The 15,848-nt window shown below is 34.1% G+C and overlaps 1 protein-coding gene across 5 annotated transcripts in view; it reads right to left on the bottom strand.

Moving 5' to 3' along the window:
* Nucleotides 1-15,848, bottom strand: part of CASK (peripheral plasma membrane protein CASK) — a 624,590-nt gene that overhangs the window by 450,387 nt on the left and 158,355 nt on the right. For all 5 annotated transcript variants that reach the window (XM_074185376.1, XM_074185387.1, XM_074185391.1 and 2 more), the window contains 2 exons: nt 13,023-13,148; nt 5,901-6,084 (listed from right to left, as the gene is read on the bottom strand). In XM_074185376.1, the coding sequence (XP_074041477.1) occupies nt 5,901-6,084; nt 13,023-13,148 (310 nt within the window). The remainder of the gene's footprint in view (nt 1-5,900; nt 6,085-13,022; nt 13,149-15,848) is intronic.

The following is a 15,848-nucleotide window of genomic DNA, read 5'->3' as shown; positions in this document are numbered from 1 at the left end:
ACAAATGTTCAGATATCTAAAATGTTTGCTCAAAGATGTTACATACTTGTGGAAATTGTTTTGTGAGAGCATGTACCTGTCTGTGTTTGACGGACTCCTCATGAACGGTAACACATGCTAAAATGTCATCCAGGGTGTACATCGGGAAGATTTCATCTACCAAATTTGTATGTTCTTGGTAGCTGAATTCAAAACCTACCAATCAGAATACATACATAGCATAGCAGAATACATAGCAAGTGAGATCGTGCCTCAACCTGATTGTGTCAAAGATGAACACCTGGAATAACACTTCAACATAGAAGCTCGGTCATCATGCGCGTAATGAAGAAGCGTCCTGCGATTTCTGCAGAATTATGTTCAGTTTAACCTGAAACTCGTATCACGAAATGAAACTGAATTTTTTATTGCCGTGATATTCTCAGTACGCAACTAGCTTTCGACATGAGCACATTCATGTGTGAATGATATGTTTGTTTTCCATGCGTTCCAGCGATATTTCAGGGAAGGAGACACTGAAATATATCTAATATATTGGATTAGGTAGTTTCAGCAAATAATAGAATTTGGTAGAATCGTTTAAATTCAGAAAAAATGTCTTAAAAGGACATTTTTAATGGTTGTCAAAGGTATCAAATGATGATGTTTACAAAGTAGCGTGTTACAAATATTTTTAACACTGGTGTTAAAAGTATTTTAACATGATTTTTTCCGGCCAAACAGTAATAAACAAAACATATATATTTAATTTTCAAGGAAGTTTTAATATGAACACTAGATATACATTCGTTACATTATTATTGTTATTTATGAACATTAATATGAAAAGTTCAATTAGAACAATGGCTGATATTAATATCTTGCGATATTGAAGAACCTTGTAATATATATTAGACCTATCTGAGTTGACCATTTCATGGGCATTAATATTTAATTCTTGAAGCAAAGAGGACGATGCTGTATCGCTGGAGATAGCTGTTGAGATTATTCTCTCAGCAATAGCCTTTTTATTAGAAAGTAATCCTCAGGTACTGTTTAGACTTTCATCCTTTGTGCTTCTTAATATCCGTTATATTTGCTCCTGATTCTGCTAGCGAAGAAGCAGAAGACCTTATGAAATTGTAACCTCTATAGTCATTTGGTTCCGGGAGGTTCAGAAACTCAGCAATGGTTGGCACTGCATTTATAATTTGAGTATTTCAGAAAAAAAACGTTGATGATTGTTAATAGAAGGCCGTAATGCAACGTATTTAATAAAATAGTCAATGTTTTTTCCAACAATACAAAAAGAACGATCTATTTTCGTTTTTGGGTTTGGAATTTGAACAATCAATGATTTATCCATTAATTCAATGTCATCTATTAATAAATGGCACAGCTCTTCTATTCACGCCAGCAGGCTCCATATATTCCGAAAATAGTAGCAACTTTTATCATTAAATATTTTTCATCTGGCACCTCATTTATAAACCTGTGGACTTGTTCAAACGTAAGAGTGTTTGTTTCTTTACTTTTATTTTTACACGCTTTATATTAGCTCCACCTGTATGTATATATTTTTGTTTGTAATTCTCCTTTTTATTTCATTTCGGGATCTGTATTCCACAGAACTATCGACATTAATGCTTGATGTATTCGCGGGCAGATGGCGCTGTACGTAACCTCCTTGATATAATTCGAACTCACTTCACATATATTTGCTTCATTTGAAAAATAATTTTTTATTGACATTAACACGCTTTATATTAGCTTGACCTGTATGTATGTTTGTTTTTGTACCTCTTCTTTCCCGTTTGAATGCTCGGGATCTGTATTTGCCAGAATTATCAACATTATTGCTTGATCTATTCGCGGGCAGATGGCGCTGTACGTAACCTCTTTGATATAATTCGAACTCGCTTTACATGTATTTCTTCATTTTAAAAGAGTATTTTTTTTTAATTTTAACACGTTTTTTATTAGCTTCACCTGTATGTATGTATGTTTGTTTGTTTGTAAATTTTTTTTTCATTTCATATTTATTCCCGTTTGAATGCTCGGGATTTGTATTTGACAGGATTATCGACATTGTTAGTTGATCTATTCGCGGGCAGATGGCGCTATACGTAACCTCTTTTATAGAATTCGAACTCACTTTACATGTATTTCTTCAATTGAAAAAAGTTTTTTTTTATTATTACCACGCGCGCCTGCTGACTTAGTTGTAACCGTCCTCTGCGCGCCTGCTGCCCTCCTTGGGCTTGGTAGCTGATTTTCAGGATCCCTCTCCGGAATCGGAAAATATCAATGGTCATTTTTTTTTATAAACAATATATGACTGATTGATCCAAAAGTTTAGATAAAATAAATATAGTTTGAAAAGACTAAAAAACACGCTTTCAAAGAACATCGAATTAAAAAGTTAAAAATATTTTTTTAAATGAGCTTAAAACCATAACGAATGAAAAATACTAGTATTATTGTGAAAAAGTGAAAAAAGCGTGGGCGCTTTGTGCCATATTTTTTGTATATCAAGCGCCCGTCGCTTTTTTCAATATAATACTAGTATTTTTCGTTTGTTATTGTTTTAAACTTTGTTTAAAATATTTTTAACTTTTTAGTTCGATGTTCTTTGAAAGCGTGTTTTTTAGTTTTTTAAACTATATTTATTCCGCTTTGAGAATTGTATTACCTTGAAATATTTGCTTGTATTAACACCATTTTTAACGAGCGCACTCGACTTTATCTTGCTCCACAAAGTTGTTGAGTTCCATATTTTTAATTTCTCTTTTAGATAGGCTAAGAAGACGGTTTCGCTGAAATTTCCTTCGACGTTTTTAAGTCTACACCAGCTAAGAAAATTAGAATATGCGAAGTCGTACTGCTGAGCCGATTTTTTTTTTGGGTAATAATTCAATTGAAGCTCTTTTTGCAGCCTCTTCAATATCGTCAGGAACACACAATAGAAATATTAAATTTATCTATTTTATTATGGAAACAGGACAGTTATAAAAAAAAATTTGTATGATATTTGTGTTAAAAATAAGTCTTATTTTGTTGATGAAATTCCTTAACTCGCTACGCTCGTTTCGCAAACTTTTTCACTCACGAAATAAAACGTTACTTTTAACACTCATATCATAAATAGCTATTTTTCAGTCGTCAGGGGAATCATGCTCTCTTCTAAGAAATATTGATTGATGTATTGATTAGAAATTGCCTGAAACCAATAATGTATTTCGGCTTGATTCTTTGGGAAAAGCATATTATGGTATTATACTTCAAAACAATATCATTAGAAAGATGAAATCTTGTTTTTTCGCAAAAATGCGGAAACCGAGTCGATAAGACGGTTATCATTTGCAGCAGTTCTCAAGAAATCGTGCATAGAAGGAGTGCGCTGGAGATATGATATTTGAGGCGTTCACCGAAGGAACATTACTGTTTACTATATATTGAACGGATTTTAGCACTGTAACCTTGAAGAGGCACAAGCCTATAGCAGGGCCTCAACTTATAAGTAAAATTTTTATTGTAAATCAATAACACAACCCCAAAACTGAATAAAAACTTGATCAGCAGCAGCACGGAAGGGACTTGCTTTGCTGACTTCGGATTGTATTATTGTTCGTTTCCTCAAATTTTTCACGGATTTCGTCATAGAATTGGATTGGATTGCACTATTTGTGTATTTCTGCATACGTAATGTCACTCATTGTTTAGTTTTTGTAAGAACCGTTCAGTGAATGACATTTTTAGGTCGTCTTAACCGTTACATTTTGCAGGTCTAGTGCTATTCAGAGTAGTACGTCGAGGAACGCGCATCGTCAAGGTGGGTCGCGAACAAGGGTGAACTTAAAATTTGGGAAAAACATTAAATCCTTCCCTATGATTATTTCCACATCAGGGCCATTTCAGGGAAATTTTTGCGATTTTTTTGTAGGTTAGGAACGAACAAGCGTGAGCGCAATGAATAGCAACCCAAGTTCAGCAGGCCCAGTATTCTGGCCAACTTTCTATATCAGGTTCGATTCGATGTTATGACAATTCCCGGGAACTCCCGATATCTGTCATCACTCTCAGAGATCGTTTAGCTAGCCAAAACGCGCAGAGTTCCTCAAAATTCCATTTCGTGAATAAATCAAGAATTTTTAATTTTTGTGTGAATCGAAATAGGGTGAATCCTCAGCAAAGAACAGAAGACGTTTATCGGAACGCAACGAGGGATTCTACTCCAACACTAGATCACCTAGAGTCGCTCAGAGAGACGTTACTCTCGACTATGGAGTGAAAAGAGCAACGATGGAGCACTTCGCCAAAAGTTCACACTATGTCGACGACGCCCGCCAACACCAGGTGTTGAGGACCAAGTGTTGTGCAGTAAATGCATATCTTGTAAGTGAGGTACCACAGCTGCATTATCATTCTGTTCATAGTGTGAGGCGAGGATTATGACCGAGATTATACGGTAGAACATTGCGAAGCCGGACCAAGAGTTGAACGCAGAACCGAGGCGACGGCGAAGATGACTTCGGACGCCCATCGTCTCGATGCGCCCAGATGGGCACCCTCAGAGGTCTCCGGGAGGTGAGCAAATCGCATATAGGAGAACCGTGTGTCTACGGAAATGAGTAACTTACGCTCCAGTGAATGAACTAGGGGTGAAGATAGGCTAAGGGGTAGTCTTGAACTCCGATCTAACCTGCATACCGAACAAATTTGTATGATTTCTGAAATTACGTACATTACTGAAATCAAACATTATCGTCAGGTTTTTCCGGGTTTTCCTGCAGCTGAAAAAGCAAATGCGCCACTGAAATCAATGAAGTCGCCCCGGAGCGCCAATTAATTTTTATTGTTGTATTTATTTTATTTTTATCGTTGTTTTAACATATTGTAATAATTTTATAAATTTTTAATTAAGCTACATTATTCTCCAATATATTTCAATTCTTGAAAATCTTTACTTTCATTGGACAATATTGACATGTTGCTATGGTGACCATGCGAAATCACGAAAGAGACAATGTAATAACTGCGGACGGCTTTGTCATCTCACCTACATATCAAAATCCCATAGTTTGAACAAGGAACATAAACGTCGCTTTGCGAAAAAAATCATAAAACTGGTGACGACTTACAATGCTTGAATCTTCAATGTTCGAATATCAACACTGCACCAAAATGGGCAAAGTCTAATAGCTCATCACCTAGATGATTAGAGATGTATGTTCAAATCAAATATCGGCTTTACAAGATTAGTTATTCGTGTAAATTCCGTACTGAAACCTGTGGAACCGACGAAATGGAACTTGGTGCTGCAAAATGCTATTCGATAAACTACACCAATACAGAAAGAAACTCTTGTACGAATCCAGTAACCACAAAAATATATATGCCGGTTGCAGGGGTTATGTCATTACCACGGAGAAAACGACTTCATTATATGACCAACAGAAAACTTTGACGATCACTAAAGAAAAATATGATGTGGAGCAGAGCAGACCCACTTTGGAAATTTTCCACTCAAATAAAAAATACCATATTAAAGACAAAAAACACTCGGACAAAAAGTCAGTTTTCCACACAGAAACGATTGTCAGGAAGAATTCTCCGTAGTTAAGCAACAAATCGACATATTTTTTAGGAGTCAATGACAAATGCATTTTTATAAGTCATGAATTCTATTTCAATTTGTGTCAACTGGTACTAAATAGATGAACTGACATTCGATTCATTGTGGAGAACTGTTTTGTTGGTGATGAATTTATTATATATTTGAGTGGAAAAAATTTCAAAATGGTTTATAACAATATCAACAGTAATATGGAGACTCAAATAATTGGGTGTACATTTTTTGAGAGGTGCTAAAGTAGGTGATCGGTTTTTGAAACTAAACTCTAGGACACGTTGTTACTTACCACAGGAAGACACTTCATCATCTCCAAAATCGGAAAACGTATCAGCATTGGCATCGTCATATGGATACCACTTACTAGAATTGACGGCACAAAGTATACAGCTTTTTAATTTTCTACGAGCGTTAAATTTTTTCAATTCTTCTATTGTGTCATTCAAGTGTATTCGTAGACCCTTATCTCTGTCCTGTAAAAAAAACGATGTTAAGTGAATGAATATTTTACTTTGCTGACATTTACATTGAAGATTATGAGATGTAGTGTCATAAATGATAATTTTTTTTAATGAAGTAATACGGATGATTAATGAATTCAAGAATATAACAAGCTAACTTTGCAAATTGTAATGCTAGTGGTTTTTGAATAATCATGTGTTCTTCAGGATTTTTTGACACATATTTAGCAGATATCGCACTGGTTGTGTTTTTCGATATCGGAATTCATGTTCACTTAATAACATGAAGATTTGGCTCTACTCTGGCTCTACTACATTAGTCTCAAATGAGACTAATATGAATTTTCCATTATTTTTTGATTGAATGAATGTGATAAAAATAAACTATACATTCTTCAAAAATAATTTTATCTCGATTATTGAAGTAAAATTTAATATTTTTGGTATTGAAATGAATGATTATGTTAACTTTTCGAAAATTATGTATTTTGTGTCTCTTTTCAGATGCTTAAGAACTACTACGAGCTATCTTATTTCGAGTGACCGCTTGTTCTATATATTGTATCCAAACAATTGGTGGATTGACATCGTTCCAAATTCTACAATTTTGTTTGTCCACGTACCCATCCATTCAGAAATGGGCCTCATCGCTGAAGATGATTTTTCGATGAAAATTAGGGTCAATTGATAATTGCTCTAAAATGACAACTCAAAAATCATTATTCTTGAGTTTAGACTTTAAAAAAAATTGGTAAATATTTCTTTATCTAAACTGTATCAACATCTAAACTGTATCAACTTGAAACAGTTTAGATGATAATGTATCAACTTGATACAGTTTAGATGATCGATAAAGAAATGTTCACCGATTTTTTTCCTAGGCTTAACTCAAAAATATTGTATTATTTTAGAAATACTAGTGCGATATGGTACCTTTAGTAGTTTAGTGAACTACTAACAGGCCTTCTTACAGGTCACTGTCATTTGAATCATCATATGCAGAGACTCGGACTGTCGGAAGACACTGTGTGTCACCTCTGTTTGGAAAATGATGAAACAGCAGAACACATACTTTGTGCCTGCCCAGCTCGGAACCGAATCAGGTTTTTAGAGTTCGGCAGAGCCGTACTCTTACCATCTGACCTGAAAGACCACTCACTATACAAACTAATCGGCTTCGTTGAAAAGCTGGGTTTATTTAGTCGACTGTGAATATGTGAGCCACCATAAACCCTTGCGGGTTGCGGTAGGGGGTCTAATAGACCCACTCACTTTGGACCTAACATAACCATAACCTAACCTCCAAATCATTCACAAAATGTGCGCAATGATTTGAACGACAAATTTCGTGTAGAAGGGTAAAAAACGTTAGGTACTTGGGCCTTCCCAGACTTATAAAGGAAAATCTGAAAATTATGTTTTTGGATTTTTACGAATAGAATTACCTATTATTAAAATATTGTTTGATGTAGCCGGTACTACGTTGTAGGAGATCATCATGAAAAATGATAAATGGAACTTTCTATGTTTTTTACCACCAGTAACTATCGTTACTGCAATTTTGTCCTATATGGACATTTTAAATTCATTAAAAAATAAATTGTTTTTCTGTTTGATTATTGTTCTTGATGATGATATTTATTTCAAATGAAACGCTATAAAAATGTCAAGTGTGATATACCACTGAATTTTGATATTATCACTTTATCAATATTTATAATGCAAGAGAAAGGTCATATTTGGAAAAAAATTATTGGAGGCCGTATTGACATGAAACGTTCAATCAAAGATTTCTTGTTACATCGTTACAATGCATTTCGAATACAATAAAACTGTATTTTCCATTTTTTTATAATTCCAGAAATAACAATTCTATTCGTAAAAACAAAAAGAGCATTTTCAGTTTTATCTGTATAACTCAAGGAGAGCGAAAGTTTCTATGAATTTTCTTTAAGGATTGTACTGGTTCCCACGATAGTAACCTTTATAAACGGTATTGCACTGTTTGTTTCTTCATTTAGGTCAAATTTAGTAATTGAAGTTTAACACTCTTGCTATTGACAAATTGACCTGATCACATTTAGTTTCGATGACAATACAATTTATTGAATTATGAATCATTGTAAATTCAAAATGGCGGATTACATATTGTTTCACAACTACCTCAATATGGCTATCAAATGACAATACTTTACTATCAGAATAGTAGTACACTTTGAAAAAGATGCAAATTCAAGATGGCCGCAGCTACAAAATGACGGATTACATATTACCTTGTAACATGGCATTAAATGAGGCACTAAATGAAACAAGCAGAATGAAAATTTGTTAAATTGTTTTATTGAAAAAAAAAGATGATATTGATGTAGATGATGTACTGAAAACTAAAAATAATTCAGAAGGTACAAGGTAGCAGACATCACACCACTCACCTCAGCAATCTACGGTATTGATCAGATAGAATAATAATTAGATCGTTGGGTGTAGTATTTACATATTAACTCAGGTTACGCTACCGAGGAAACTGACCTATGTAGAACGATATTTGAACAATTACTCCAACCATCATCCGCAACAGAAAAAACGGCCCATTGAGAGCAACACGTATTTGTGAACCAGAAATGTTTCATCGGAAGAATCCATTCATACAGGTCCAGAGTGACCAAAATCAACAACCTTTACGAACAAGTCAGAAGCACTCTACTCTGGTACCGGAACGGACTATAGTAGATATAACTTTTTTTGTCCTCCATAAGTGGTGTAAACAACCAGTCAATTAGTGTTAGATCAGTCAAAAATCAATCTTTATCAAAATTAGAAAAATCGCGATACGAAATCCACTTGAAATTATTCTTTCTAATGCTGAAATTCTTAATAGTGCACAACATGACCATATGATTAAAGATTCCTTAAATATCAGTATTATCCACATTAAAAATTATTTCAGGATGAGAAACAATCAGAAGATCAAGTAAAGTTTGACTTCGAGTGGTAACTGTAAAGGGTATCTGGGACAAGTTGAAGGTCGAAAGAAATTGATTGATATTCAAGTCACCCGCCATTATGAATTAGTCACTCGCAGGTAATAGATTTAAAACTGTTCCTTTTAATTCATTGGGACATGTTGAAATATTAGACTTGGGTGGACGATACAATATTCCGAAACAGATGTTTTTTCCCGCCGAATTTATTGAGATCCAGAGTTGTTCGAGCCCAGGACTAATTTTGAAAAGCAACATTATAGGTTAAAGTGTTCTTACAAAGCTATGCAGCCCCCTCTACCATACCTATCGGCTCTGACGGTATGATAAGTCGCGATAAGTCTGCTAAGTCTGCTAAGAGTAGTATAGATAAGGCAAAATGTGAAATTGATTTTATATAGCTTATAATATTTCAATTATTAGATTTACCAACTATTACATAAGGACACATGGTAAAATTAATTTAAGACAAGTAGATAAGGCAAATTGTAAAATTAATTTATGACACTCAAGACGCAGGTACCTGAATCAGGTATCTATAGTATGAATAGGGATAGTTTTGTGAGTATGATTAGTTTGATCTTCCTCTTGAAGATGATCACTTGGTGATCGAAACACGTGTCGAGGTGTTAAAATAACGGTTTGGTGTTAGGAAAAACTTCAGTTATTCAAGTTGAACTATGATTCGACGTGGATTAACCATTCATTAATAAGAACGACAATTTTAATAAGCTGTTTCGATCAGAGAAATATTATATATGAAGATGAACAGTTTTCCACTCTTCACACATAGTCAAAAAAGTTAAGTGTTACCTGATACATTACATTCGCCATTTTGTTAAGTTTAAATAATTAAATCAACTAAGAGAACAATTTGTTCAGGCCAGTATTTTAGCCAATATTTCAAAGAATTGGTTGCCTTCTTTATTTACCTTTGTTATTTATTATTATTCGAATCTGCTATATAAAAATCTTGTGTTCAGTGCTTATCAACTGACCCGTGCTAATGATGAATGTTAAAATGTAAGCCCTTGTTGATTCCTAGCTCAATTTTGAGTTTTATTTATTGTTTGAATTACAAATTTTGGAGCAACAGCTGTGCTTCGAATGGAACACCATTAATATCAGTACGTGAGCGTCTTTTCAGTCAGAGCGTTTTATTGAGTGTTTCATCGTAAAATAACAAGTGTTAATCTGTTAATTTGTTTTGTGAAAAAAGAACTTATTTAAGTAAAAGTTTACTATGATATATTACATAAAATTTATAATCTTTTATTTAATAGAATTGAATATATAATAATATTATATATTATATATAATAATTATGTATTATATCATATATATATATATATATATATATATATATATATATATATATATATATATATACAGCTGTTTCAGCCTATTGGGCATCGTCAGTACCGGGCAGGCAGTCCTCGATTGAAGACAAAATGAGAAAAAACCAAGAAAGTACTTGATAAAAATAGCTGCGTAAACGCAAGCGAAACATAAGTGGAACCATCTATTGGTGTGACACCCAAGTCAACTTGTCAAGTTTGGGAAGCTTCCCAAGTCAACTTGGGAAGCTTCCCAAGCATCGATCAAATCTACATTCAAATTGGAAAAATTACCACCGACGGAAGGAGCTGCAAAGCAGCACATTTTGCGTGTGTATCACCAGATAAAAGAAGAAGTAACCTCCTTCTTGCAAAACTTATACTCGGAGGGAGCCACAAAACACAAACAAACCTAATTTACTGGTCGTGGCTTTTGATATTTTGAGATATTCAAATGCGCTCAACACAAAATCACAAGGAAATTAATATATGATCTGCTTTTCGTCGCAAGCTGGATATATTTAAAAAAGATATTGCAAGACAAGAATTTATTCATATTCCGACAACTCTTTAATAAAAAAATAACTCTCCGTTTCTTAAATCGTCATTTGAAGTTGATGTAGCAGCAGAATGGGCAGATGTGGCTGCCAAAGATATCACTTCAAATATAGATCATTGATTTGCAAGATGTGTATTTGCAAAAATATAAAACGGTATTCACTGAAGAATTTTGGAGCAAACATGTTCCAGAAAAATATGAAAATTGCAAGAAACTAGCTGTGAATTTGGCCACTATGTTTGGCTCGACATACGTATGTGAAACATATTTCGCAAAGATGATTTTTTTCAAAAACAAATATCGTACGAGATTAACGAACTCCCACATAGAAGAAACACTTCTAATTTGCTGTTCCTCTCGAGAACCAAACTATAAAAAACGGACTCAAGACCGTCGGTGTAATTTCTCACATTAATTTTTGGTCTTGTGTTTTATAATTCAGAATTTGATTTGAAACCAAAATAATACATAGGTGGGACTTAATTTTTATCAGTTTTTTTTCTGGACCTCGTAGAAATTTTCCCACAGTTACCGGACCCCACCTTAAACTACTTGCCGATCCCTGATCTAGTGTATGTGAGTGTGATTTCAAATACATGTATTAATATATCTTTATACGCCACTGATATCGATATTACATCAAGAAGCACATATAAAAGTAATGGAATATTTCCGTTATTATTAGTTTTTTTGCACAAGGATAGTGAATATTCGTGGAGCGTAAAAAATTAAATCTAATTACCTTTCTTCAGGTATCTGAAAAAATATTTTTTCCAATGTGTAAGAACTGGAAGAAATCTGTGTTAGTCATTTGGAAATGACTAAGGAAAGCTGGAAAATGCTTAAATTGCTTATACTATATATATTGAAATGTTCAATTCGAGTTGAAGTATCAATATTTTTATTCTGAAATTCTAATAATTTTCGTCAAATTCATTCATCTGCCATGCTCTTCGGATACCTTTACATCTTTAGGGCTTTGTATCAGTATGCTATTTTGAATGAGGTTTTTACATATTTCGAAATATTTTTGGAAAATATTCTGAATTAATTATTATGAATCATATACCATATGGAAAGACTGAAAGTGCTTATTTTGAACATATTTCAGATATATTCTATTTCGAGTATATAGTGGTTTCCACTTAAATAGAGCCACCCTGAGTAAACCATTTAATATTGAGACTCGAAAAAATAAATCGTAAAACAGGTCAATGTTGATTTTCAGAGAACACATTTCTAGGTTAAGAATGGTCCCCTCAACAGCCACTTCTCCACATATCAACCCTAATTTCAATAATTTCAAATGGAAATAATAGTTGAGTAACATCTCATTTGGGAGGTATTTTAATTATGTATCCAACTTCATCATTTGTTTGACATTACAAATATAAACAGTATCAGAACAGAACATTCTTTCGAGTTTTTATTGAGTTCCAAATTATAAGGTTTGATCATTTGCCAACGCAAGTGTCTTGAAGACTTCAGAGAATGCCATTGGAAGACAACAGTTGGGTAACCAATAATAACCCATTGTTACCCTTTCAAAGAATATGTGAAATATTCTCATTTTTAATTAGTTACAATTATATTCTTTGAATATATTTAAAAGATATAACATTTCGAAAATACATATTTTACATATTTCCAGAATAATCAAGGAATTCAAAGAGGTCTCAGAGAATATTCCAAAAAGACTCGAAAAATATTCAGACCGGAAATTATTCAAAAGTTTTTTGAAATGTATTCAAGACTAACAAGCAATTATTCAAGTTCATTGTATTCGTTCGAAAATGTCCTTATAGGACGAAACTGCAATAACGTTTGTTACGAATACAAGTAGTAAAAAACATAGAAAGTTTCATTTCTCATTTTTCATGACGATATCTTCACACGTAGTAAAGGTTACATCTATCAATTTGATTATTCAAAATATATCAATTGAGGAATAATTTATTCTTCAAAGAATATATTTTGAATATTCACTTGTTACTTGAGTTGGCTATTTTGATGTCCAATGAAGCTTTACTGGAAAACTTCACATGTTATGCAATTATTTCAAATTTAACTCACCCGTAACCACCTATGATTCAAAACTTCTTGTATTGTGATCCTTTGTTTCGGATCGACACTCAACATTTGTTGAACCAAGTCTTTAGCACTATCACTGATGATCTGCCACTGTGGTGCATTATCCATCTGTAACAAAAATAAAACCTTATTGACATTTTGAAACTAAGAAACTGTCATTCGACTATGTAGAATAAAATCAAAAAATGTTTTATTTGATTATTGTATTGTAGAATTTCTATTTTGCTTTGGGTGCAATAAGTATTAATGGAATTATGTTTCTCGTCCCATGCCCTACTCTCATTTTATATTCAACTAGCGATACGCCCGGCTTCGCACAGGTACCAAAGCGTATATGTTTACAATTAGTGTCATTAACTTCTAAATAATAATAATGTCATTTAATAAAATTCAATCAAACAAAAATATGTTCACAACAACAAATTTCAAAATGGGTCAGTATTTCTTTGTACAATATCGAACAAAAATGTGATAAAAACCACTCAGTATACAGTGTGTCTCACTTCACATGGAAACACCCCCGTATCTTCCGTAATAATCGAGGTAGAATGATGAAACTCTAAGGACTGATAGAAATGCTCAAAACACACATACCACCTAAATGGGGTTGCCCAAAGTTGCCCGCTACTCGCGATGGAACAACCTACTTTTACGGTAATACATGCTAGGGGGCAAAATAGGCTCAGAATTCCTTCACACTCGTGATCAGAACTACCAACTCACTATAAATACACTTGAATTCCAGTACTGAAAAATCCTAATTTGTCTCATTTCTCATGGATTCACCCTAGTATCTTCTGTAATAATTGAGGTAGAATGATGAAACTCCCAGGACTGATGGAAATGCTCGAAATGCACAAACCATCTGAATGGGGTTGAAAAAACTAATTAATACAGTTTATTGTATGATTTTCACTAAAAAGGGTTTTACAAAAACCACGACATGTGTTTCGCTATGCAATAGCTTTCTCAAGCAGTTTATGCTTGAGAAAGCTATTTGGAAAAACGTTCTTGAATAGTGAAGTTCGAGGTGTACTGAATTTAACCTCGAAACGGTGAGTAGCCACAGTCCGTCGCGTATTTCTGATACGTACCACTCTTGGTGGAATCGAATGTGCCAAGTCACTTGAACACCTTCCGTGAAAATATTTATAAAAGAGAGACAAATCTCCAAACTTTTTTTTTTTCGATGTTCCAGACTATCAAGGTTGCAAGTGATGTTCGTGCCTCAAATCAAGCAAAGGGCTTTTTTCTGAATGGAATCCAGCAGCTTCAGAGTACTCCAAAGAAGGTCTGATCTGAGCTTTATAAAGCATCAAAAGTTGCTGAGGTGTGTACAGTTTTCTGGTTCGGAACAGTGTTCCAAACTTTTGAGAAGCAGTCTTTGCAGTTCCAGTGACATGATTGTACCAAGACATTGGTGTCCATGTTAACCCTCAACAAACTTATCGAAGCAGAAAGCGGAATTGTCTGTCTTGACTTTATTGTATCCGGTTCGGAGACATTAATCTTTTCGTGGCATTAAATTGAACCTGGTTACTTTCACCCCAATTCGTGATAACCTCTAGAGTCACATTCAGATATGCAACCTCCTGCTGCCGGTGAAGATGTGCATTCATAGCCAATGTCCTGGAATTCAAATGAAATGACAAGACAAGTGTGCTGTCGTCAGCAGAGCAATATACTGGATTGTTTTATTCCAATTAGTCGTTGATATACAATAAAAAGAGGGTTGGAAACAATATGAATCCTTGAGAAACACCAGCGTTGATGATAAAAGTATTTGAAAGATATCCATCAACGGCAACTTGCAGGAAACGTTCTTCCAGAAAGCTGGAGAGTCATACACAAAAATGATCAGACACGCCATAGCATCGAAGTTTGGTCAGCAAATCCTCATGCCACACACGGTCAAAGGCTTTAGAAATGTCAAGCGCAATAGCTCTTGACTTTCCATGTTTCTCAGTCTCGATAAATAACACTTGACATGATTTGACCATTCAGAACTCGAATGATGATGAAACCGTCAGCTGACGATAACAAACATTACGCTCATGAAGTTTGAAGCTGAGGTACAAATTAGGTACGGATAAATGTACAATGACAACCTGCAAAGACGTTTCCAAAAAAAAATTCAATAATTTTCCTTGTTAGTCACATTTTATGATACATTTATTTCAATCCACTTTTATCCTTCACTGTCGTTCCAGAAACTCAGAATTTCCATCTAAAAGATATAATTTTACGCACTTGAGTTTATCACCGGAACGATCTATCAATACATGGCTACCTAATGCACGTGTTATTCGTTCATTTTTAATGCTTGTGCTCGGAACGGCCCAATGAATTACAACGATGTATTATTCATCTAGCGTTGCAAGAAAATAACCATCGAGTAGTTCTTGTTTTATTATCCACTCTTTTCTCCAAATTGCACGATGAACTATATATCGTTCACGTTGATGGAAACTTAATATATTGACACATTGCCAGTGTTTAATTCGAGGTGTTCCTCCATTCCGAGTGTTACAAATTGGAACTAGAGATGGGGAGAGTGAGAAATCCGTGAAAATAAACAAGCTCGCCCTGAAAGGATTCTTGGTGGTAATATATCTGTCTAGTATTTTTATATTTATTAAGGTTGTTAGATCTGGAATAATCAGAATGGACAGAACACCATATTGCTTTTCTAAATATGAATTGATTCTGAATCGAAATATTTTTCGAAGTTGTTGCAGATGCTCAAGTGTATTGTTGCCTTTTTTATGAAAGACCCCAAACCGATAAGCGGTTAGATGAACATCATAG

The sequence above is a fragment of the Leptinotarsa decemlineata genome, unplaced genomic scaffold (genome assembly GCF_025532065.1).
Source record: "Leptinotarsa decemlineata unplaced genomic scaffold, Ldec_3_MD MMD2_P_RNA_scaffold_2, whole genome shotgun sequence".
Taxonomy (NCBI): domain Eukaryota; kingdom Metazoa; phylum Arthropoda; class Insecta; order Coleoptera; family Chrysomelidae; genus Leptinotarsa; species Leptinotarsa decemlineata.
Note: the sequence above shows the minus strand (reverse complement) of the source record. Positions and strands in the feature narration are given on the sequence as shown.